At 40.2% G+C, this 21,179-nt stretch overlaps 1 protein-coding gene across 1 annotated transcript in view; it reads right to left on the bottom strand.

Moving 5' to 3' along the window:
* The window catches only part of LOC145416298 (nephrin-like), a 555,234-nt gene that overhangs the window by 356,190 nt on the left and 177,865 nt on the right, over positions 1–21,179 (bottom strand). Inside the window, exon 5 of the mRNA XM_080285300.1 lies at positions 17,637–17,747. Coding sequence (XP_080141426.1) covers positions 17,637–17,747 — 111 coding nt within the window. The remainder of the gene's footprint in view (positions 1–17,636; positions 17,748–21,179) is intronic.

The following is a 21,179-nucleotide window of genomic DNA, read 5'->3' as shown; positions in this document are numbered from 1 at the left end:
TGATTCCTTCGTCTGTAATGGATTGTATTATATCTTTTACTTTGGTTTTGCGTCTAGTGTAGCTGTAAAACAGCTTTGGTTGATCACTACTTTTATTTATTATATCCTCCTCAAACTGTTTTTGGGCTTCCCTTCTTATTCTTGTATAATCGTTTCTTGCCTGTTTGTAATTATTATACGCCCTTTCACTATTGTGTCTCCTGTATCTATTCCACAACAAATCTCTTCTTTCTTTTGAATGTTTACATTCTGTATTGAACCATTTCTGTATTTTCTTAATCTGCTTCTTTGTGCTGTAGGATGGACTCCTATTTCATAAAATTCACAAATTTTTTTATATACAGCATTTAAATCTTGTCCTCTAAGCTCAATTTCCCAATCAGCTTCTAAGAAATACTTCTTTAGGTCTTGATAATTTCCCTTTTTATAGTTTAGGCTCTTTTAGTAACTTTCATTGCTGTTAACTATGTCATATGCTATCCTGAAGTTGTAATTTAGTACTGCATGATCGCTTTTGCCGAGTGGAGGGTGATATATTAAACTGTCAATATCATTTTCTTGCCTAGTAAATATTAGATCTAGCATTGAAGATACATCGAGTCCTCTTTTTCTGGTGGTTTCCCTCACATGTTGCATTAGGAAAAACTCTTGCACGACATCCAGGAGCTTTTGGTCCCAACAGCTTTCTTGGCTAATTATATCTAGAGTATTCCAATTTATTTTTGTATTAAAATCTCCAGTTAGTATAATTCTTTCCGATTTCTCTTCCATTTTATGTAGTAATGATCTTAAACTCTGAACTGTACTCTCTGCCAGGTCCTCATATTCGTCTCTTTCCCATGTGTTTGATCTGGGTGGCATGTAAAAATTGGCTACAATTACTTTCCCTTCAGATGTGTTGATCTCTACTGCAATCAGTTCTACTTGTGATGGTATATCTAGTTTTATTTCATTGACTTTTAGATTTTTCTTAATATTATAATTCCTCTTCCTTTTTTTAAATTTCTGTCTCTTCTCCATATATTGTATTCCTCAAAGTTTAGTATGTCATTGGATATCCTTGGTGTTAATTTTGTTTCAGTTAGGCATATTATTTGTGGTTCATTTTCTCTGACATAATCATTCATCTCTAGTAATTTAGATACCATTCCATCCACATTTGAGTACATCAACTTTATCATCTTGTTTATATACTTGTCATGACATGGTTCTACTACCTTCCTCCTTTTTATTCCCTCCTGTTTGTGTACCACTTTCGTACCTGCAATCCTATTACTTTGTAAAAAAAATGTGTTCTTCTCCTCTTCTGATCTTCCCTCATTGTTTGTTTTTGCTTCCTCCCTCTTCTCTTTCAGTAATTCCACTTCCTCTTGTGTTAGGCATCTTTTATCCATACATTTTTGAACTCCTCTTTTTCCATAAGATTCTTTGCATTTTTTAGTATCTTTTCCACAGTGTTTACACTCTGGAAAGTCACCTTTAGAGGTCTTGTCTTGCTTTTCTTGTGTTTCCTTAACCATTTGTGTTCCTCTATGTCTTTACTACAAATTTCCTCTGATACTTCTTTCAGTAAGCTCATTACATTTGCCATCTCCTTTTTGTCTCTTGTGATCTTGTTTTTTACTTCTTCCTCTTCTATACCAGTGATTACTATAGATTTGTTTATATCTACTGAATCTCTGACTAACTTTGGATTGTTTTGGATTATTCTTTTCACTTCCTTTTTAATGCTTTTTTCCTCCACCCTTGTTTCTAAGTGTTTCTTTACTTTCACCATTTCAGCATACGTGGTTTCCACATCATTTTTGTAGCTTTGCACAGCTTCATTCACCTGTGTTATCTTCTCAATATCAATGCTCTGGTCTATCAGACTGCTTACTTGCCTAATTGTCTCTGTATCATTTTGAACTCTTCCATAACACTCTCGTGATTGACTACTGTACTTGCCATTTCACTCATTTTCTTCCTAAGTGTACTCAATTCCACTGTTAGTTCACTGATGGTTGTGTCTTTCTTGTTGGCCTCCTTTCCTAGTTTTTCTATTTCTTCCTTTTGCAAGTGCATCTGCTTCTTCATTTCATCAATTTCATTTTTGAAAGCCATTTCCAGTTTGTGTACACGTTCAACCAGTCTATTGTGAGTCTCCACTTCAACCAGTTCTTGGTAGAAATCATCATCTTGCTTTCTACCTTTATCCCTTTTCTTTTCCAAATTTGCTTTACTAAAGTATATGTCCATTTTGCAATACTAAAAGCACAGAGTACATGTACTTACATTCCCCATGCAGCTGTAGTCTAAACAAACCTCAGCTGACTGAGCTCATTCTTTCACCTCTCGGTTCTCTTTTCTGTTTGAACAAGTCTTGTTTAAACTTCTTATTATTTTTTTTCTTTTAATAATGAAAAATCATTTAGTCTAACATGGTACAGAGCTTGACTCATATAAAGATACTAATTTAGGTAATGCCACTGGCCTGCTGGCTCGGTACGGAGCGCCGACATCGCACGTTTGCTCTCTCTGACTACCTGTGTGTGTGTGTGTGTGTGTGTCTGTCTGTCTGTCTGTTCCCATTATAATCTCATGAACGGCTTCAACTATCAACATAAAAACTTCAATGTATCAAGATATGGCCAAAATCTTGGACAAGTTCGAAAATGTGCACTCAGGGTCAAAGTCAAGGTCACCAAAATGGTTTCCATAGGTCAACTAGTTTTTATCGCCCGCCTTTAGCACCATTATATCCCATGGACGGCTTAAGCTATCAATCTAAAACCTTCAGGGTAACAAAATATGGCCTAAATTTTGACCTTGGACAACATCATATTCTGGTGGGTGAGTAGCATTCGGCTCCCAAATGCCTTTCTTTCACTATTAATGCATACCACGTATACTCACCAGTAAAGGGTGGACAATAGGCCTGATGGCCCAGGGATGAGGGGAAGGGTAATGTTGTGTTGGAGTAGGGGAGGAGTAGGGTCGATGGTGGATGGGAGAGAGAGAGCGGTGCAACCGGGATTCCGTTGGGGGGTAATTGACGAGTTGTCGATGGTGGGACAGGGACAATGTGGTTAGCAGATACACACGGACATAAGGACAATCACTGGTATTATTATACAGATTTATAGTGGATTAGTAGCAGTAGCAGCAGTAGGTGTATTGTGAGTGAAATTAGGCATAGTCAGTGGGAAAAGGGGGTTTAGTAGTGGCGGTGCCAATAATGATAATTACAGATTCATCAGTCTTGTGCTAACGTGGCTTGTGGGGCAGTGCTGATGTGACAGAGAATGTAAAACAGTAGAGTTTCTGGGACCGGACGACTAGAAACCCCCCAAGGAATATGACGGCTTGTAGTAAGAGGATACAGCGAAGTAAGAGTAATAGAAGAGGCACAGACTGTAGGGCAATAATTCACGTATGAGGTGGAGCAACACTTAAGGCCTGGATAACGAGGCGGAGCAGGATACCACAGCTGTATCTTCGTTGTCTCATAATATTTTGTGTTATTTACTTCTAATTTCCTATGTTTATAGCTAATTTTTGGTGAATGTTCTCCACTGCCCACCACAATGTGGTTTATTCTTCGATATAAAATGGTTTTAACGTTTATAACTATCCACACAGCTACTCTGGGAATCAACATTAAATTCACAATCATTCTACATTATAGCCATGAACAATCCAGGAATAACATATAAAAATCATCACTGCAGTGATAATGACCAGTCGCAGCTTATATACAACTAGATCTGTGCTTATTTCTATGAGGATCCAAAACAGATGGGTTGTGTCAGTTTCATAGGACACCATGATAACACAGTAGTCTACGTTATAATAAATGATATGTATGTTAGGAACACATACTGTTTTGCAGATGAATAGCATAGAAATGTTTCGAATCCAGTGATACTAGGTTTCTCATTATTCGCCTCGTAGCTCAGTACCAAACTACCACTCACGGTTGTCCCTTCGTCTGCCCTCTCTGTAGCCCTGACTTTCCATTCCACCGAGGGGGGTACAGAAACTTTGGTGCGTGGGTGTACAGGATGGGAAAGCATACAGATGTACGGGGAGTGGACTTTTTGTCCAACAATTGGTGGTGGAGAAAGTCATGGTACAAATGCACTGGATATATTGGAGCTAAGGACAGGAGGAACTAGACCATGCAAAGAGGTTACAAAGGCAGCAAGAGGATGAAAAAAGGATGAATATAAGAGAGAAATGGAGAATCAATTTGGTAAAAATGATTTTGAGCAGATGGGGGAGTTTTTTTCTTTTATGCTGGGGAAGGTTTATTTTGTTTTATGCCGGGAGAGTTTTTCTCATGCAAAGAAGAAGGAACTAAAGTCCAGGATCCCACAAACCATTCCTTCCAAGAAAACAACAAAGACAATACAAAAGAGAGCCAAATACAAGATGCGTTCATATCGAGATGCCTGGACACACTGCGTTTGAAAGACTGGAGATTGTAAGAAGTAGAAAATACAGACAGAGGGAGACAGTTCCAGAGTTAACCTCTTGCATAAATGAAGGACTGGGAGTAGCGATTAACTCTTGCAATAGAGAGCTGTATAGAAAAGGGATGAGAGTTTGTTGCCGGATGGATGCTATGCACCCATCACAGAGGTGAAGGGACGCAAGTAGACAGTTCAGAGGAGCAGTGACCATTGAAGCAGCGATAGAAAAGAGATAAAGATGCAACAGTGCAGTGAAGAAACAGAGGCTGAAGGGAGCCACTAAGAGGAGGAGAGTTAATGAGACGAAAAGCTTTTGACTCCACCCTATTGAGAAAAGCTGTACGTGGGGAGCCTCCCCACACATGAGAGATGCACTCTACACATGGGGGAATAAAACCTGTGTTTAAAGTCAGCAACTGTGCAGGGGTAAAAAAGGTACAGAGTCGGCTTAGCACACCTAATCTCTTGGATATAAAAGATGTAATATGACCTTTCCAAGATAAGTTTCGTGTGAATGAAACCCCAAGCATGTTCTAGGATGATGCAGGATTGAGCTGGATATTATTAAACATTATTGAGTACTCCTGTGGATGATATTGTCGTGTTGAAAGATGTAAGATTTGCATCTTTGATTCATTAAACACAAGATAATTTTTACCCTAGTCAGAAATACGAGCCAAGTCAGACATTAGGTGTGCCATAGCTTCGTCCTTTGTTTGTTGAAGTAACTGCTGAGATGGACGTTGCGGGAACCGAATGGAAAGGTAAAGGGTGGAATCATCAGCATACGAGTAGATAGGATTAGATGTACAGCTTAGAAGGTCACTGATGAATAAAAGGAAGAGAGTTGGTGATAGGAAAGAGTCATGAAGAGCACCACTGTTGATAGATCTAGGAGAAGGACAATGGCCGTCTACAACAGTGGCTATAGAACAACCAGAAGGGAAGCTGTAGATGAAACCACAGACAGAAGGATAGAAACCATAAGAGAGTAGTTTGGAAATTAAAGATTTATGCCAGGCTTGATCAAATCCTTTGAGATGTCAAGTGCAATAGCAAAGCTTTCGTCAAAGTCCCGAAAGGAGGATGACCAGGAGTCTGAAACGTAGATGAGATGATCGCCAGTGGAGCTTCCCAGGCTTTTGATCAGAAAGAAGGTTGTAATAGGAAAGATGCTTTAAATTTTTTTTGTTAAGAATAGACTCAAAAACTCTTGAGACACAGGATGTTAATGCAATTGGACGAGAGTTGAAGGGTCTGGGATGGTCACCCTTCTTTGGGACTGGCTGAATGCGAGCAAACTTCCAGCAAGAAGGAAAGGTACAAGTTGATAGGCAAAGGTGAAAGAGTTTACCTATGTAGGGTGTAAGTAGAGAAGCGCAGTTCCTGAGGACAACAGGAGGGACTCCATCAGGCCCATATGCCTTGTTAGTATTGAGGCCAGTGATGGCAGAAAGAACATCAGCTAAGGAAATTTAATGCTAGCCATGAGTAAGTCACAGAGGGGAAGTGATGGAGGAACAGTACCGGAATCATCTAAGGTGGAAGTGGAGAAAGTCTCAGCAAAGAGATCTGCCATATCAGTAGCAGAAATGGCTACAGAGCTATCAGAGTAGAAAAGAGGAGGGAAGGATGATGACATAAAGTTGTTAGAAAGGTTTTTGGCAAGGAGGCAGAAGGAGCGGGTAGAATCCGAGTTGGAGAGTTGAGAGTATTAAGTATGGATGAGATCATTTTTGGCAAAGCGAAGAACAGTTACCTTGATACCAGGCAGAAAAAAAAAAAAGATGTGATTCGGGGGTAGGTTGGCTCTGGTACCTTTATAGGCCCTCTCCTTGTTGTGGAGAGCAGTAGAACAAGCGTGATTAATCCAAGGCCATTTTGCATTAGTCAGAGTATATGAGAAAGGAATGCATGCTGCCATATCTGAGAATAACCTCCATAATGCGCAAGGCTCATTCAGATGGCTCCCTGCCATGGAAGCAATAGTCATTCCAGGAAAATGAAAGAAATACTGCCTGAGAGCCTCCCAATCAGTAGCTCCAAAGTGTCACAACCGACATTTCTTTGGAGGGTCCACAGGCCGTACTGGAGTGATAGGACAGGTTCAGGTAACAAGGTTGTGATTAGAGGAGCCCAACAGAGAGGAAAAATTAACAGTTTAAACAGAAGGATTAGCTGTAAGAAAGAGGTCAAGTATGTTGGAGTTCTCTCCAAGATGGTCAGGGACACTAGTACGGTGCTGTTAAGCTGCTCTAGGTCATTAAGGACAGAAAAGATGTAGGCTTGTTCATCAGGTGGATCAGTGAAAGGAGAGGAGAGCCAAAGGTGGTGGTGAACGTTGAAATCTCCTAGAATGGAGATTTCAGTGAAAGGAGAAATGGATAGAATGTGTTCCATTGTAGATTTATGATAGTCGAAGAATTTTTCATCCTCAGTAGAATTAGGACATAAGTGTACGGCACAGATATATTCAGTCAGAGAATGACAGGAAAGCTGAAACCAGACAGTAGAGAATTTAGAAGAGTCAAGTTCAGGAACACGAGAGCAAGCTAAGTTTCTGCGTACATATACACAACATCCACCTTTGGCTTTGAAATGATTATAGAGAAAGTAGGAGGATACAGAAAAGGGTTTGCTATCAGTTGCCTCAGACAGCTGAGTCTCAGCTGAGAAGTGAAGGTGAGGTTTAGAGGAGGAGAGGTGGTGCTCAACAGAGCGAAAGTTAGAGGAAAGGCCACGGATGTTGCAGAAATGAAGAAGAAGAGAGTCAGACAGTGGTTCCAGGCAGCTCGAGTCGTCACCGGGAGAGGGGCGGAAGGTGGCGGCATTGATGGTCCCCCCCCCCCGGGAACTCCGAGGCCACGTGTTTTGCTGCCACGATTTTTTTTTTTAAATTTTGGAAAAGGAAGTGTAGTGTGTACCGTGCATGTAGTTTGGTGTTGATAGAGAAACTTGTATTGGAGAGCATGCTGGCCTACTCTCCGTGTTACTGAAACACTGAATAAGTTCAGCAAACGGGGATGGTCCGGAATTAGTCCTAAGGGCTGATGAAACAGGAGCTCCAGCTCTCCCTGTCATGAGCTTTCCATCCACCTTGGCAGTACTGCCCTGTTCTACTGGTGCTACAGTCTACTCCTCTAAAGGTGTGTGCAAGATATTCACTGATGAAAGATGTGTGCAAGATATTCACAGAAGAAAAATGTGCAGCAAGTAAGGTGGTGTGTGGGGTGATGCGAAGACGAAAGGGGGTGGAAGGAACAGCATGGTGGAATGAGTGGGTGAGACAAGCTGTGGTGCAAAAGAAGAAAACATTTAGTGAGTGGATGGGAAGCAGAGGCATGAAGGAATCTGAGCAATGGAATAGAGAGTTATATGTAGAGAAGAAGAGATAGGTGAAAAGATTAGTAAGAGAAAGTAAGAAAGGATTGGATTAGGAATTTGGAATGAATCTGAGTGTAAAGCGGAAGGATTGTAAGAAATGTTCTGGAATGAGGTAAAGAGAAGTAGAATTGTAGATAAAGAAGGTAGCAGGGGAGTAAAAGATTGTTCGTGGAAAATGGAGAAAATGTGCGCAGATGGCAAAAACACATTAAGGAATTTTTAAACAGAGATAATATGTATTATAATATTCCAATTTCTGTATGTTTGTTGTTTTTTTTAATTTGTTGGTTTGTCACGGTAACACAGCAAAAATGGTGCATGTTCACAAATTTTTGTTGGAGCAAAGTACAATTAAAGTGCTCTTACATGAAGAATTAAGACAATTTCCAGGCCAATTGGGCCACCGGTTCCCAAGTTATGACTAATTTCTGACCTTTTTTTCAACTTCATTAGAGCACTGGATGTATTCGCCCTTGATACCACACTGAAATTACCAACATGACACAAGAGAATACTGTAGAATGACATGTTTTTTTGTATTATCACTATCTCACCTCTCCTTCCTTCCTCGTTAAACTCCTAAAATTGTATAATATAATGGTATATTATAATCTATATTACAATGATCCGATTTCTGTATGTTTCTTGGTTTGTTTGTTACCGTAACATGGCAAAACGGTGCATGTAGCGCAAATTTTTGTTAGAACATGGTACTGTTAAAATGCTCTAACTTGAAGACTACAACAATTTTCAGTCCAATCGGGCCACCGGTTCCCCAGTTATGATTCATTTCTGAAGATAAGGAGTGAATTAACATGGAGCTGAGGCCGCAGAAAGCAGCCCTTCAGCGAGTGAAAGAAATGCCAGCATAAGTTAGCTGCGGAATGGCTGGGAAAAGGAGGGGGATGAGATAGCAGGAGATCAGTAGGATGGAAGTAGCTCTAACAGTGAAGAAAGTCAAATTGGGGAATACCCTAGTAATTGCTGAAGTGTGTGGTGAAAAGCTGAAGCATAGGGGTGAGACAGTAGTAGAACGATATAGAGGATGTGCAGCTTGGCCTGGGTGGAAGATATAGTTCCGGAGGATTGGAAGTCAGGTATATTTATTCTCCTGTACAAAGGAAAAGGGGAAAAATAAGTGTGTGGCTATCATAGGGGCATTTGTTTTCTTAGTGTAATGGGAAAAAATATATGGTAGGATACTTATTCACAGAGTTAGGGAAATAAAAGAGGAATTAGTTGGAAAAGAACAGGGAGGTTTTAGGAAGGGATGAGGTTGTGTAGATCAGATATTCATTCTACGGTCTGTAGTGGAAAAGTTTGTAGAAAAGAGAAAGAAGTTGTTTCCAGCCTTCATGGATTTGGAGAATGCATGACAGTGTAGAAAGACAAGGAATGTGGAAAATTTTAAGAATATATGGAGTAAATAGGATATTACTGAATGCCATGAAGAGTATGTATGAGAGTACTAAGGCTGCAGTGCAAATGAATGTTGACTGAGTAAATTTTTCCATCTCATGTTGGATGGAAACAGGGATGCGTCATGTCTCCACGACTGTTCAGTCTGTATATGGATGGGGTTATAAAAGAGATACAGGGTAGGGCAGTGGATTTTGGAGCGGCTCTAATGAGAGAGGGCAGCGTTTAGAAACTTTCAGTTCTGTTGTTTGCAGATGATACTGTATTGTTCAGCGAAGACGGAGGGGAACTGCAAGGCATGGTGAATAAGTCTGGGAGAGTGTGTAAGAACTGGAATCTAGGGGTGAGTGTGGGGAAGAGAAAAGTTGTGATCTTCGAGAGAAATGAAGTCACTGAATGCAGTGAGGCAGGATGGTGAGGAATGAAAAATGTGAGTACATTTAAGTACCTGGAAAGTGTGATGAAAAAAGATGAAAGTCTGGAGGAGGTAGTGTTTGAAAGAGTAAAACAGGGAAGAATGATTGCTGGTTCTTCGATAACAGTGACAAGAAACTGTAAAGTGAGCACAGAAGTAAGTCGCTGCATGACTGTATTTTGATACCAACTCTAACGTTTGGAAGACAAGCTTGGACCTTGTTGGAAGGACACAAGAGTATGAGTAGTGGAAATGAATGATTTGAGAGGTGCATGTGGGGTTACATGGAAAGACAGACAGACTGACAAATGAGGACGTGAAGGAGCGTTGTGGTGTAGAGGTGGATGTGATAGAAAGCGTTAGGAGAAATACACGGATGTGGCAAGGCCATGTGAAGAGGATGGAGAATGAGAGACCAACGAGGAAAGTGTATGTGAATGAGGTGATGGGGGGCAGAGCGAGGGAGAGACCGAGGATGAGATGTAGGAATGGAGTGGAAAGGTATATGAGAGAAGGGAGTGAGAGTTGGGAGGAGGGTAGCATAATGGCAGGGGACAGGGCGACATGAATGCGATTTGTTTTTGGCCATCCCTCACGGAATTAAGGCTTCTGGCTTTAGATAGATAGACAGACAGACCCAACTGTAGCTCCTGGGTTCCTAGTTTTGGCTACAGTCGTTCACAGAACTGATCAGTAAGTGACTTATCTATAATGCTTACAAAACATTACATAAATGAAGAACTTACAGACGACTCTTGGGTATTCAAACCTGCTCTTAACATGTAGACATGTAGAGGTGTCTGGTATGCAGGAGGACTACTGGGCCTTGAAAGCAGGTTCTGAAGCCTATGACCAGAGTCTGACATATAATATATATATATATTGTTACATAGCCTATGATTTCATCATCCTTTGTGTAATTTTAACGCACAGTATGCTGCATGTTTGATCACGAGCGTGTTCTGCCTCAGTTCCCCCCTTCTACCGTTATAGTAGAGTAAGTCGACATCTCTGTTATACTTTGCGGGATTGTCATCTCTTTGTCCCCATGGCTTCATTTGCGCGTCCTCATTACAAGTTGTATCAAGCTCTCCTGGCCCCTATATAATGAGCTCAGTCTCTGCATCATTGCCACTTAGATCTGCTCCTCATTTTGTTCACATCTCTGTCCTCCCCTGTACAGATATTATTATTGTGAGTGCTCAAGAAATCTCCAACCATCTAGCAGCTGTGTGTAATTTGAGTATAACTGTTATTGCATTTTTTCCTTGTACTGTATAGCATAAGTTTAATTTGTAGGCCTAGTGAAGTTTTTGTAATTTATGTAGGGTCCTTTATGTCAGTCATTTTTGATAATAGTTTGTATCTGTAATTATTTATCTGGCATTCACTGAGTATTATCTGGTATCTCATTTCATCAGGGCTGACTTAGATAAATTTACTCTTGCTAATTTCGTGTTAATAGAGGCTATTGCAGTTAACCATATATTTAACCTGTTTATTTGCCATTACATTATCCTTATGAGTCCTGAATGTTTTGTTGTTAGTTTGTGCATTAAACTTTAACTTGTAATTTTACCTAACTCTTTTGTTTTGAACCTGGAACTTTACGGGACTGTAGTGATTTTTAGTATTCTCACTTAAAGTGTACATTATCTTTCTCTGTTCCGTAACATAAATTTGGCGACCTCTTATCAGGATATTCAGGATATTATCATAAGGATATTGCTTGATATTTTGTGACTGTGATATATTCATGATGGCTACTATTTCTACACTTGATGAAGCCAAAGATTTTTTGTCAAATGTGCAAACAGTGTGTGATATAGAAAACAGAACAAAGAATGAACTTAAGCTTGTTGCTCAACAATTGGGAATTGCAGTTCACTCTCATCATTCTAAAGATCAAATTGTTGGCATGATTAATAAGAGCTTGTTTAATGTAACTCCTCCAAATGAGCAAACGCAGATTGAATTAGCTAAGTTACAGCTAGCCCTGCAGGAGGCTCGTGTGAAGGAAGCTGAATTTCAAGCACGTGCTAAGGAGGCTGATGTTAAGGAGGCTGAGTTTCACAAGTTGAACTTGCTAGGATTCAGGCAGACCATGAGTATCGCATGAAACAAGGTGGAACTGGATCATCTAGCTCTGATGATTTTGATGTGGCTAAAAATGTTAAACTTGTCCCTCCTTTTAATGAATCTGATTTAACAAAGTATTTTCAGTTGTTTGAGAGGGTAGCTACAGGTTTTAATTGGCCTAAGGAGTATTGGCCAGTACTCCTTCAAACTGTTCTCACCGGTAAAGCTCAAGTAACTTATGCATCTTTGCCTCAGGATCAGTCTGATAATTATGATGTAGTTAAGAGCTTGATTCTTAAGGCCTATGAGCTTGTTCCTGAAGCCTATAGAGTAAAATTTAGGACAACTTACAAGCAAGATAAGCAATCCCATGTTGAGTATGCAAAAATCAAAGAAGATTTGTTGGAGCAGTGGTTAAATTCTAAGAATGTGGATTCTGATTTTGACAAATTTAAGCAGATGATTTTGCTGGAGGACTTCAAAAGGTGTATTTATAAAGATGTAAGCCTATATCTTGATGAGAAAAGAATAGATAATTTGTCTGATGCTGCAGTTTTAGCTGATGAGTATGTTCTCACTCACAAGAGATATTCTAGAGAAAAAGGGAAAGCTGAGAGTAAGTACGTTGCCTCTACTCAGAGTACAGGTAACAGGAAAGAGAATAAGGATGATGTTTCTCAGGAAGTAAATACCAGCTTCACCTCTAGATTTCAGAAAAGTAAATGTACTTATTGTAGTAAGCTTGGTCATACTACGGAGAGATGTTTCAGGAGACAGCATGATGTGAACAAAAAGGAGTCTTTAAATATTCAGTCAATTGGTCTAGTGTCCACTCTTGAGAGTTCCCAGAATTCTTTAACTGAGTTAACTGAACCTGCTTTGAGGGGTAACTTAAATTCTCATGATGGAGCTCCTCTTTTGAGCAGTAACGTGGGTGACACTCTCAAGAATTCATGTGCTAATTTCCTGTCTGATGGTTTTGTCAGTCCTCTGGACAGTAATGACAGGAAATCAGTTCAAATATATCGTGATACAGGTGCTTGCCAATCCCTTATGCTGACCAGTGTTCTAGGCTCTAATGTTAATTCCTCTGATGAAACTGTAATCTTACAAGGTGTAGGGAATAATTACTTCTCTGTTCCTCTGTGCAGAGTGAATTTAGAGTCTGGTTTTGTTAATGGTTCTGTTATGGTTGGGTTGGTTGAGACACTCCCAATGTCAGGTGTAACTTTCTTACTTGGAAATGATATTGGTGGAAGTCAAGTGTGTCCAGCTCCTCAGTTGTCTAGTGAGCCAGTGGCTGCGTCCCGGGATTGTGATGTCCCTGATGTGTTCCCTGCATGTGCTGTCACTAGGGCTAAGTCTAAAGTTACTGGTGATTTAGAGGATAATGATGATGATGATGTTATCCTAGCTGACACTTTTCTTGCTAATTTGGACCACTCACCAGATGAGGCAGTACCCCGTAGTGTTGATAATTTGTCTCGTCAAGAGTTGGTTGAGTTGCAGGTTGCTGACCCTGAGTTGAAAGGTCTAGCTAACTCTGCTTACAGTGAAGAAGAGTCAGCCGGTGCTTCTACTTGTTATTATGTAAAGTCAGGAGTACTTATGAGGAAGTGGAGACCCCCAACAGCATCAGCCGACTGTGAATGGGAGGTTGTACATCAAGTTGTCATCCCTCGTGTTTGTAGGCAGGATATCATTCGAGTGGCTCATGATTCCAGTTTGGCAGGACACCTTGGAGTGAGGAAGACTGTGGCACGCATTTTGAAACACTTCTACTGGCCAGGTATCTTCAGGGATGTTTCCTGGTATTGTAAGTCTTGTCACACCTGTCAAGTTGTGGGGAAGTGTAATCAGACCGAAAAGGTTGCACCTCTAGTTCCCATTCCTCCTTTTGAGGCGCCTTTCACCCGTGTGTTGGTGGATATTGTGGGCCCTCTTCCTAAGACTTCTTCAGGATTTTCTTATGTGTTGACCATGATTGATATGGCTACTCGTTATCCTGAAGCCATTCCACTTAGAAATATCTCAGCAAAGAACGTGGTTAAGGAAATGCTAGGGTTCTTCACAAAGTTTGGTCTGCCGGTACAGTCAGACCGGGGAAGTAATTTCATGTCAAACGTTTTCAAACAGTCTCTGAAAGAGTTGGGCATCACCCAGATCACGTCTTCAGCTTACCATCCCCAGACCCAAGGAACGTTGGAGAGATATCATCAAACACTCAAATCGATGCTCAAGAAATACTGTTTGGAACATCAGAAAGACTGGGATAAAGGTCTTCCATTCGTTGTGTTTGCTGCAAGAGAATCTCCAAATGAATCACTGGGCTTCTCACCTTTTGAACTACTGTTTGGCCATGAAGTAAGAGGACCCCTTAAGTTACTCAAGGAATGCTGGCTGTTGGAGGAAGATGACGTCAACCTGCTGGAGTATGTGATGAAGTTCAAAGAACGGCTGTCCACTGCTTTACAGCTGGCGAGAGAGAATTTAGGAGCTGCTCAGGAGAAGATGAAGACTTGGTATGACAAGAAGTCCAGGTTACGCCACTTTCAGCCAGGAGATCAGGTTTTGATTCTGCTACCAGTTCATGGGCAACCTCTTCAAGCCAAGTTTAGTGGCCCTTATTTCGTGGAGAAGAAACTCAGTGATGTCAGCTATGTCATCGCCACACCAGATCGTAGAAAGAGCAAGCAACTATGTCACATCAACATGCTAAAGTTATATCACAGGCGGGACGAAAATAATCCAGTCTGCACTGTAGCTGTTCCACCCGAGTCTGCAAGTGAAGCTCTCCCATGCAGTATGAGCCTGAGTGATAGTTTGGGGAAGAATCCTGATATCATGAATGATCTCCAGACTAAGCTTTCTCATCTACCACCCAAGGAAAGGCAGGAGTTTTCGGCATTACTGCAGGAGTACCTGCAAGTGTTCCGTGCAACTCCAGGAAGAACCACTGTGTTGATGCATGATGTCGATGTTGGAGACGCAAAGCCAATTAAATTGCCTCCTTACCGTGTGAACCCAGTGAAAGTTCCTCTCATCCAGAAGGAGCTTGGCTACCTGTTGGACCACAAGATGATTAAGCCCTGTCAGAGCGAGTGGAGTTCTCCTGTCACTCTGGTCCCTAAGCCAGGTGGGTCACAGAGGCTTTGCATCGACTACAGATGTGTTAATCAGATAACTAAAACAGACACTTACCCTCTCCCTCGTGTGGAAGATTGCATAGACAAGATCGGAAAGGCTAGGTACATAAGTAAGTTTGATTTGTTAAAGGGATACTGGCAAGTACCTATGACTGAGCGTGCTAGGGAGATCTCATGTTTTGTACTATTAGGAAAGACTTTTGCATGGTCTGTAGTGCCATATACAGATTGTTTTAGAGTAATAAGAAATTTCCTTTGTAAATTTCTTTTTTCTTTGTGGGGAGGTGTTACATAGCCTATGATTTCATCATCCTTTGTGTAATTTTAACGCACAGTATGCTGCATGTTTGATCACGAGCGTGTTCTGCCTCAGTTCCCCCCTTCTACCGTTATAGTAGAGTAAGTCGACATCTCTGTTATACTTTGCGGGATTGTCATCTCTTTGTCCCCATGGCTTCATTTGCGCGTCCTCATTACAAGTTGTATCAAGCTCTCCTGGCCCCTATATAATGAGCTCAGTCTCTGCATCATTGCCACTTAGATCTGCTCCTCATTTTGTTCACATCTCTGTCCTCCCCTGTACAGATATTATTATTGTGAGTGCTCAAGAAATCTCCAACCATCTAGCAGCTGTGTGTAATTTGAGTATAACTGTTATTGCATTTTTTCCTTGTACTGTATAGCATAAGTTTAATTTGTAGGCCTAGTGAAGTTTTTGTAATTTATGTAGGGTCCTTTATGTCAGTCATTTTTGATAATAGTTTGTATCTGTAATTATTTATCTGGCATTCACTGAGTATTATCTGGTATCTCATTTCATCAGGGCTGACTTAGATAAATTTACTCTTGCTAATTTCGTGTTAATAGAGGCTATTGCAGTTAACCATATATTTAACCTGTTTATTTGCCATTACATTATCCTTATGAGTCCTGAATGTTTTGTTGTTAGTTTGTGCATTAAACTTTAACTTGTAATTTTACCTAACTCTTTTGTTTTGAACCTGGAACTTTACGGGACTGTAGTGATTTTTAGTATTCTCACTTAAAGTGTACATTATCTTTCTCTGTTCCGTAACAAAATATATATATATATATATATTTATATATATATATATATATATATATATATATATATATATATATATATATATATATATATATATGATGCCCTGACTGAATGACGTTATATTATTGAACCAGCAAGTATCCTTTTCAGAAAACATTTCAGAATAATGTAAGGTTCATGGTAAAGAAAATTACTGTTTACGATTAAAAGAAGTAATGACTTCCATGATATAATATACTGAATATCATAATAAACGGTTTGGTACATCTGGTTACTCCTAAAGCCCCATTGACAGAGCTGGCCATTGGATATGAGCAGGTGTCTGGGAACCCCCAGCTGATGGACGCAACCGTTTTTCTTTTCCAACTACAGTTTGAAGCAAAAACCAATTTCTTTTGTTATCGCAACACCGTGCAAGTGTATGGAAGGCGGGCAGATGGCATAGACAGTCAGTTGAGGAATATGGAAGGGTGTGGAATGATTGGTTCTGGTTCTGTTTCACATGATCTGCTGGCTTCCACCATCACCCTCACAGCCTGTGCCACCTTCACCGCTGCCAAGCCGTTCACTCATACAAGGAAGTGGCTGAATGAAAGAGCCACAATGAGAGAACTGGAGATGCTGTTGTTGTCTTGCCTAGACAGCTCTGTCCTGCACAGACATCCCGCCTTAGACTTAGCTCCATGTGTTCATCTGTCGCCAGCCTTGCCACTACTTTTCTTCACTTCTGCACCCCACAACACATCCACCTACACACTTGGGGACACTTCCACAGAGAGATGAAGGATTGGTGAGTATTTTGGTCTTTAACTGAATATTCTGGGTCATAGAGTTGCTGACATTTAATAGTTCGAAAACAAGCAGGTGCTGTAAATATCGCTTGGAACAGCTCGCGGTGTACCAGATTCAATGCTGGGCTTTGGGGATTACGAACAGGATCACGGTGTCGTTAGGAAAACCATTATCCGTCCAGGATGATAACGTCTGTGTTATATTACCTGACTACCTTCAGACAATTTTGCTCAGGACAAAGCATTGTTTTATTTGGGTTGATTGGATGTCATTTCCATTAACTTGTTCACTGTAGAACGTGCTTCCTAAACAGAGAGAAGAGGAAGACGGAAGAATGCCGCTGAAAAGTGTCATCGTTCTAGAACTGATCAGAAATGATAGCAAGATCGCTCTTAAAAATTCGTAAAACAAATATTAGTCCACGAACTATTCTCTGCAATGACGAATTTTTGTTCAGACTTACTTGTGAAACTCTGACAAGCCCACTTCCATTGTAGAAGGTAATGAATGTTATATCGCGCCAATCTACTTCAAAAACTCTTTACTATTCTGTATCAAAACGTCAGGAAGTAGGAAAAATAATTTAAACAGTGAATGACTGTTCCAATGGCACCAGGTTCATCTAAAAGATGAACCCAGTAGACAGCATGTTTAAGTTTCTCATCTCCTGTAATCTATCATCCTCATCCCTGAGGATAAGGAAATACTTGATGGATGTATTATATGACAGACAGCAGAGCTACCTAGTTATATCGGTACCAACACATGAAGGATTCACTCTCCCGAGCCAACGAATTGGGAAAATAAATATTATATATATATATATATATATATATATATATATATATATATATATATATATGTGAGCAGAGAAGACTCACCACCATATGCTCGGCAGGACAGAACGACCTGTGAAGATAGCTGATAAGGTCCCACCACCTTGCGGATCATCTTATCATTGGCGTCGAAGATCTCAAGGCCACGGATCTCTTCTGTAGGGCCAAGAGAGAGAACATATCATTATCAACAGCAGCACCAGCATCTTACTCCATCGTCATTATCATCATCATCTTCACATCAACTCTGCTTTATCATCATCATATCATCATCATTATCATCATCATCATCATCATCATCATCATCATCATCTTTTTCGCATTAACCCATCATCATCATCATTATCATCATCATTCTAACTATAATTCATCATCAGCATAATTCTAACTCTTTTCTGTCATCATCATCATCATTATCATTAGCAGCAGCAGCAGCAGTAGGAGCAAAGTCCTTTTCATCATCACCAGCATCATCTTCTTGTTACTATTATCTTACGTGAAATCTTCATATGCTACATACTCATACATGCAGCCATGTCTACGTATGCCTAGTGTATGGTTGCGTACTGTCTGACATCGAAATTCCGCTGATTACGTGTTGAGGTGTTGGTGACAGGAGAGTGACAGGCTTGCTGATTTATGCTGCCATAATTATAGGTTCAGTGCCATGACACCACCTCCATCTCACAATCAGTTCCAAGGGGAACCACAGAGTAAAAGGGACCACACAATTTCATCTTACCGACCTTCAACTAAAAGGGTGGAAAAGGGACCACTGGACATTATTAGCAAAGTCATAAAAATCAGACACGAAAGACTGATTCACTCTTCATCTATAATCATCATCGGTGCTATTGACAGAAGATGCAGTGAATATATCATCATCATCATCATCATCATTTTTACCCTACATCATACACAGCATCTTCGTCCTTATCCATACCATACATAGCCATGAAACTTGGAAATGAAATAGAGAAAGAGAAAACCAAAGAACGTGAAAAATCAATAAATAGAATAAGAAAAACACAAAGAAAGAGATAACATAAAACTTTTCCCTTATGAGAGTGAGACAACGAACAAAAAAAAAAACATACATATAAATACATACATATATTTATAGATAGATAAATAGATAGATAGTTGTGTATATATATATATATATATATATATATATATATATATATATATATATAAATATATATATATATATATTTATCTATCTGTCTATCTATATGCATACCTATCTATCTATATCTATATCTATCTATATAGACATAAAACTTTTCCTTTATGAGAGTGAGACAACGAACAAAAACAAAAATAAAAACATACATATACATACATACATATATTTATAGATAGATAAATAGATAGATAGATAGATAGTTGTATATATATATATATATATATATATATATATATATATATATATATATATATATATATATATATATATATATTTATCTATCAATCTGTCTATCTATATGCATACCTATCTATCTATATCTATATCTATCTATCTATCTATTCTGTATATATATATATATTTTATGCGAGGAAGAAGGAACCAAAACCCATGAGCCCGCAATAACAGTTCCCTCCAAGAGAAAAACAAAATATAAGAGAGAGCCAAATTCAAGATCCGTTCATTTCAAGTTGCCTGGACACACTGCGTTTGAAAGACTGGAGATCATAGGCAGCAGGAAATACAGACAGAGGGAGACAGTTCCAGAGTTGACCTATTGCATAAATGAAGGACTGAGAGTAACGGTTAACTCTTGCATTAGAGAGGTGGACAGAAAAGGGATGATAGTTTGCTGCTAGACGGGTGCTACGCGCCCGTCATAGAGGTGGAGGAATGCATGCAGACAGTTCAGAGAAGCAATGACCATTAAAGTAGCGATAGAAAAGAGATAAAGATGCAACAGTGAGGCGAAGAGACAGAGATTGAAGGGAGTCAGTAAGAGAAGGAGGGTTAATGAGACGAAAAACCTTTGACTCCACCCTATTGAGAAGAGCTGTATGTGGGGAGCCTCCCCACACATGAGAGTTGTACTCCACACAGGGATGGATAACAACTGTGCAGGGGTAAAGAAAGAACGGAGTCGGCTTAGCACACCCAATCTCTTGGAAGCAGATTTTACAAGAGATGTAATATGATCTTTCCAAGATAAGTCCCGAGTAAATGAAACCCCAAGCATGTTCAAGGATGATGCAGGATTAAGCTGAATATTATTAAACATTAGTGGGTATACCAGTGGAAGATTTTGACGGGTTGATAGGTGTAAGAACTGAGTCTTAGATGCATTAAAAACAACAAAATTATTTTTACCCCAGTCAGAGATACGAGCCAAGTCAGACATTAGGTGTGCCATAGCCTCATCCCTTGTTTGCTGAAGTAACTGCTGAGATGGGCGTTGCGGGAACCGAATGAAAAGGTGAAGGGTGGAGTCATCAGCATATGAGTGGATAGGGTTAGATGTACAGCTTAGAAGGTCACTGATGAATAAAAGGAAGAGAGTTGGTGATAGGACAGAGCCCTGAGGAACACCACTGTTGATAGATCTAGGAGAAGAACGATGGCTGTCTACAACAGCGGCTATATAATGACTAGAAAGGAAGCTAGCGATGAAGGCACAGATAGAAGGATAGAAATCGTAAGAGGGCAGTTTGGAAATTAAAGATTTATGCCAGACTCGATCAAAAGCCTTTGAGATGTCAAGTGCAATGGCAAAGCTTTCGCCAAAGTCCCGAAAGGAGGATGACCAGGAGTCTGAAAGGTAGGTGAGAAGATCGCCAGTGGAGCGTCCCTGACGGAACCCGTATTGACGATCAGAAAGAAGGTTGTGATAGGAAAGATGCCTTAAAATATTTCTATTGAGAATTGACTCGAAAACTTTTGAAATACAGGATGTTAAAGCAATTGGACAATAGTTGGAGGGTTGGAAGTGGTCACCCTTCTTTGGGACTGGCTGAATGAGAGCAAACTTCCAGCAAGACGGAAAGGTACAAGTTGACAGACAAAGGCGAAAGAGTTTGCCTAGGCAGGGTGTAAGCACTGAAGCACAGTTCTTGAGAACAACAGTAGAGACTTCATCCGGCCCATATGCTTTGTTAGTACTGAGGTCAGTGATGGCAGAAAATACATCAGCTGAAGAAATTTTAATATCAGCCATGAGGAAGTCAGAGGCGGGAAGTGATGGAGGAACAGCACCGGAATCGTCTAAGGTGGAATTGGAGGAGAAAGTCTGTGCGAAGAGATCTGCTTTATCAGTAGAAGAATTAGCTACAGAACCATCAGAGTAGAAAAGATGAGGGAAGGATGATGAGGTAAAGTTGTTAGAAAGGTTTTTGGCAAGGTGCCAGAAGGAGCTGGAAGAATTCGAGTTGGAGAGTTGAGCGCATTTAGTATGGATGAAATTGTTTTTAGCAGAGCGAAGAACAGACTTAGCATGATTCCGGGCAGAAACGTAAAGATGATGTGATTCAGGGGTGGGTTGGCTCCGGTACCTTTTGTAGGCCCTCTCCTTGTTGTGGACAGCATGAGAACAAGCGTGATTAAACCAAGGCTTTCTTGCGTTAGTC

This window comes from Coenobita brevimanus, chromosome 105 (assembly GCF_032717465.1).
Source record: "Coenobita brevimanus isolate Jiangsu-jjx chromosome 105, ASM3271746v2, whole genome shotgun sequence".
In the NCBI taxonomy this organism is placed as follows: Eukaryota; Metazoa; Arthropoda; class Malacostraca; order Decapoda; family Coenobitidae; genus Coenobita; species Coenobita brevimanus.
The sequence above is the reverse complement of the archived record's forward strand: the minus strand, read 5'-3'. Positions and strand labels throughout refer to the sequence as shown.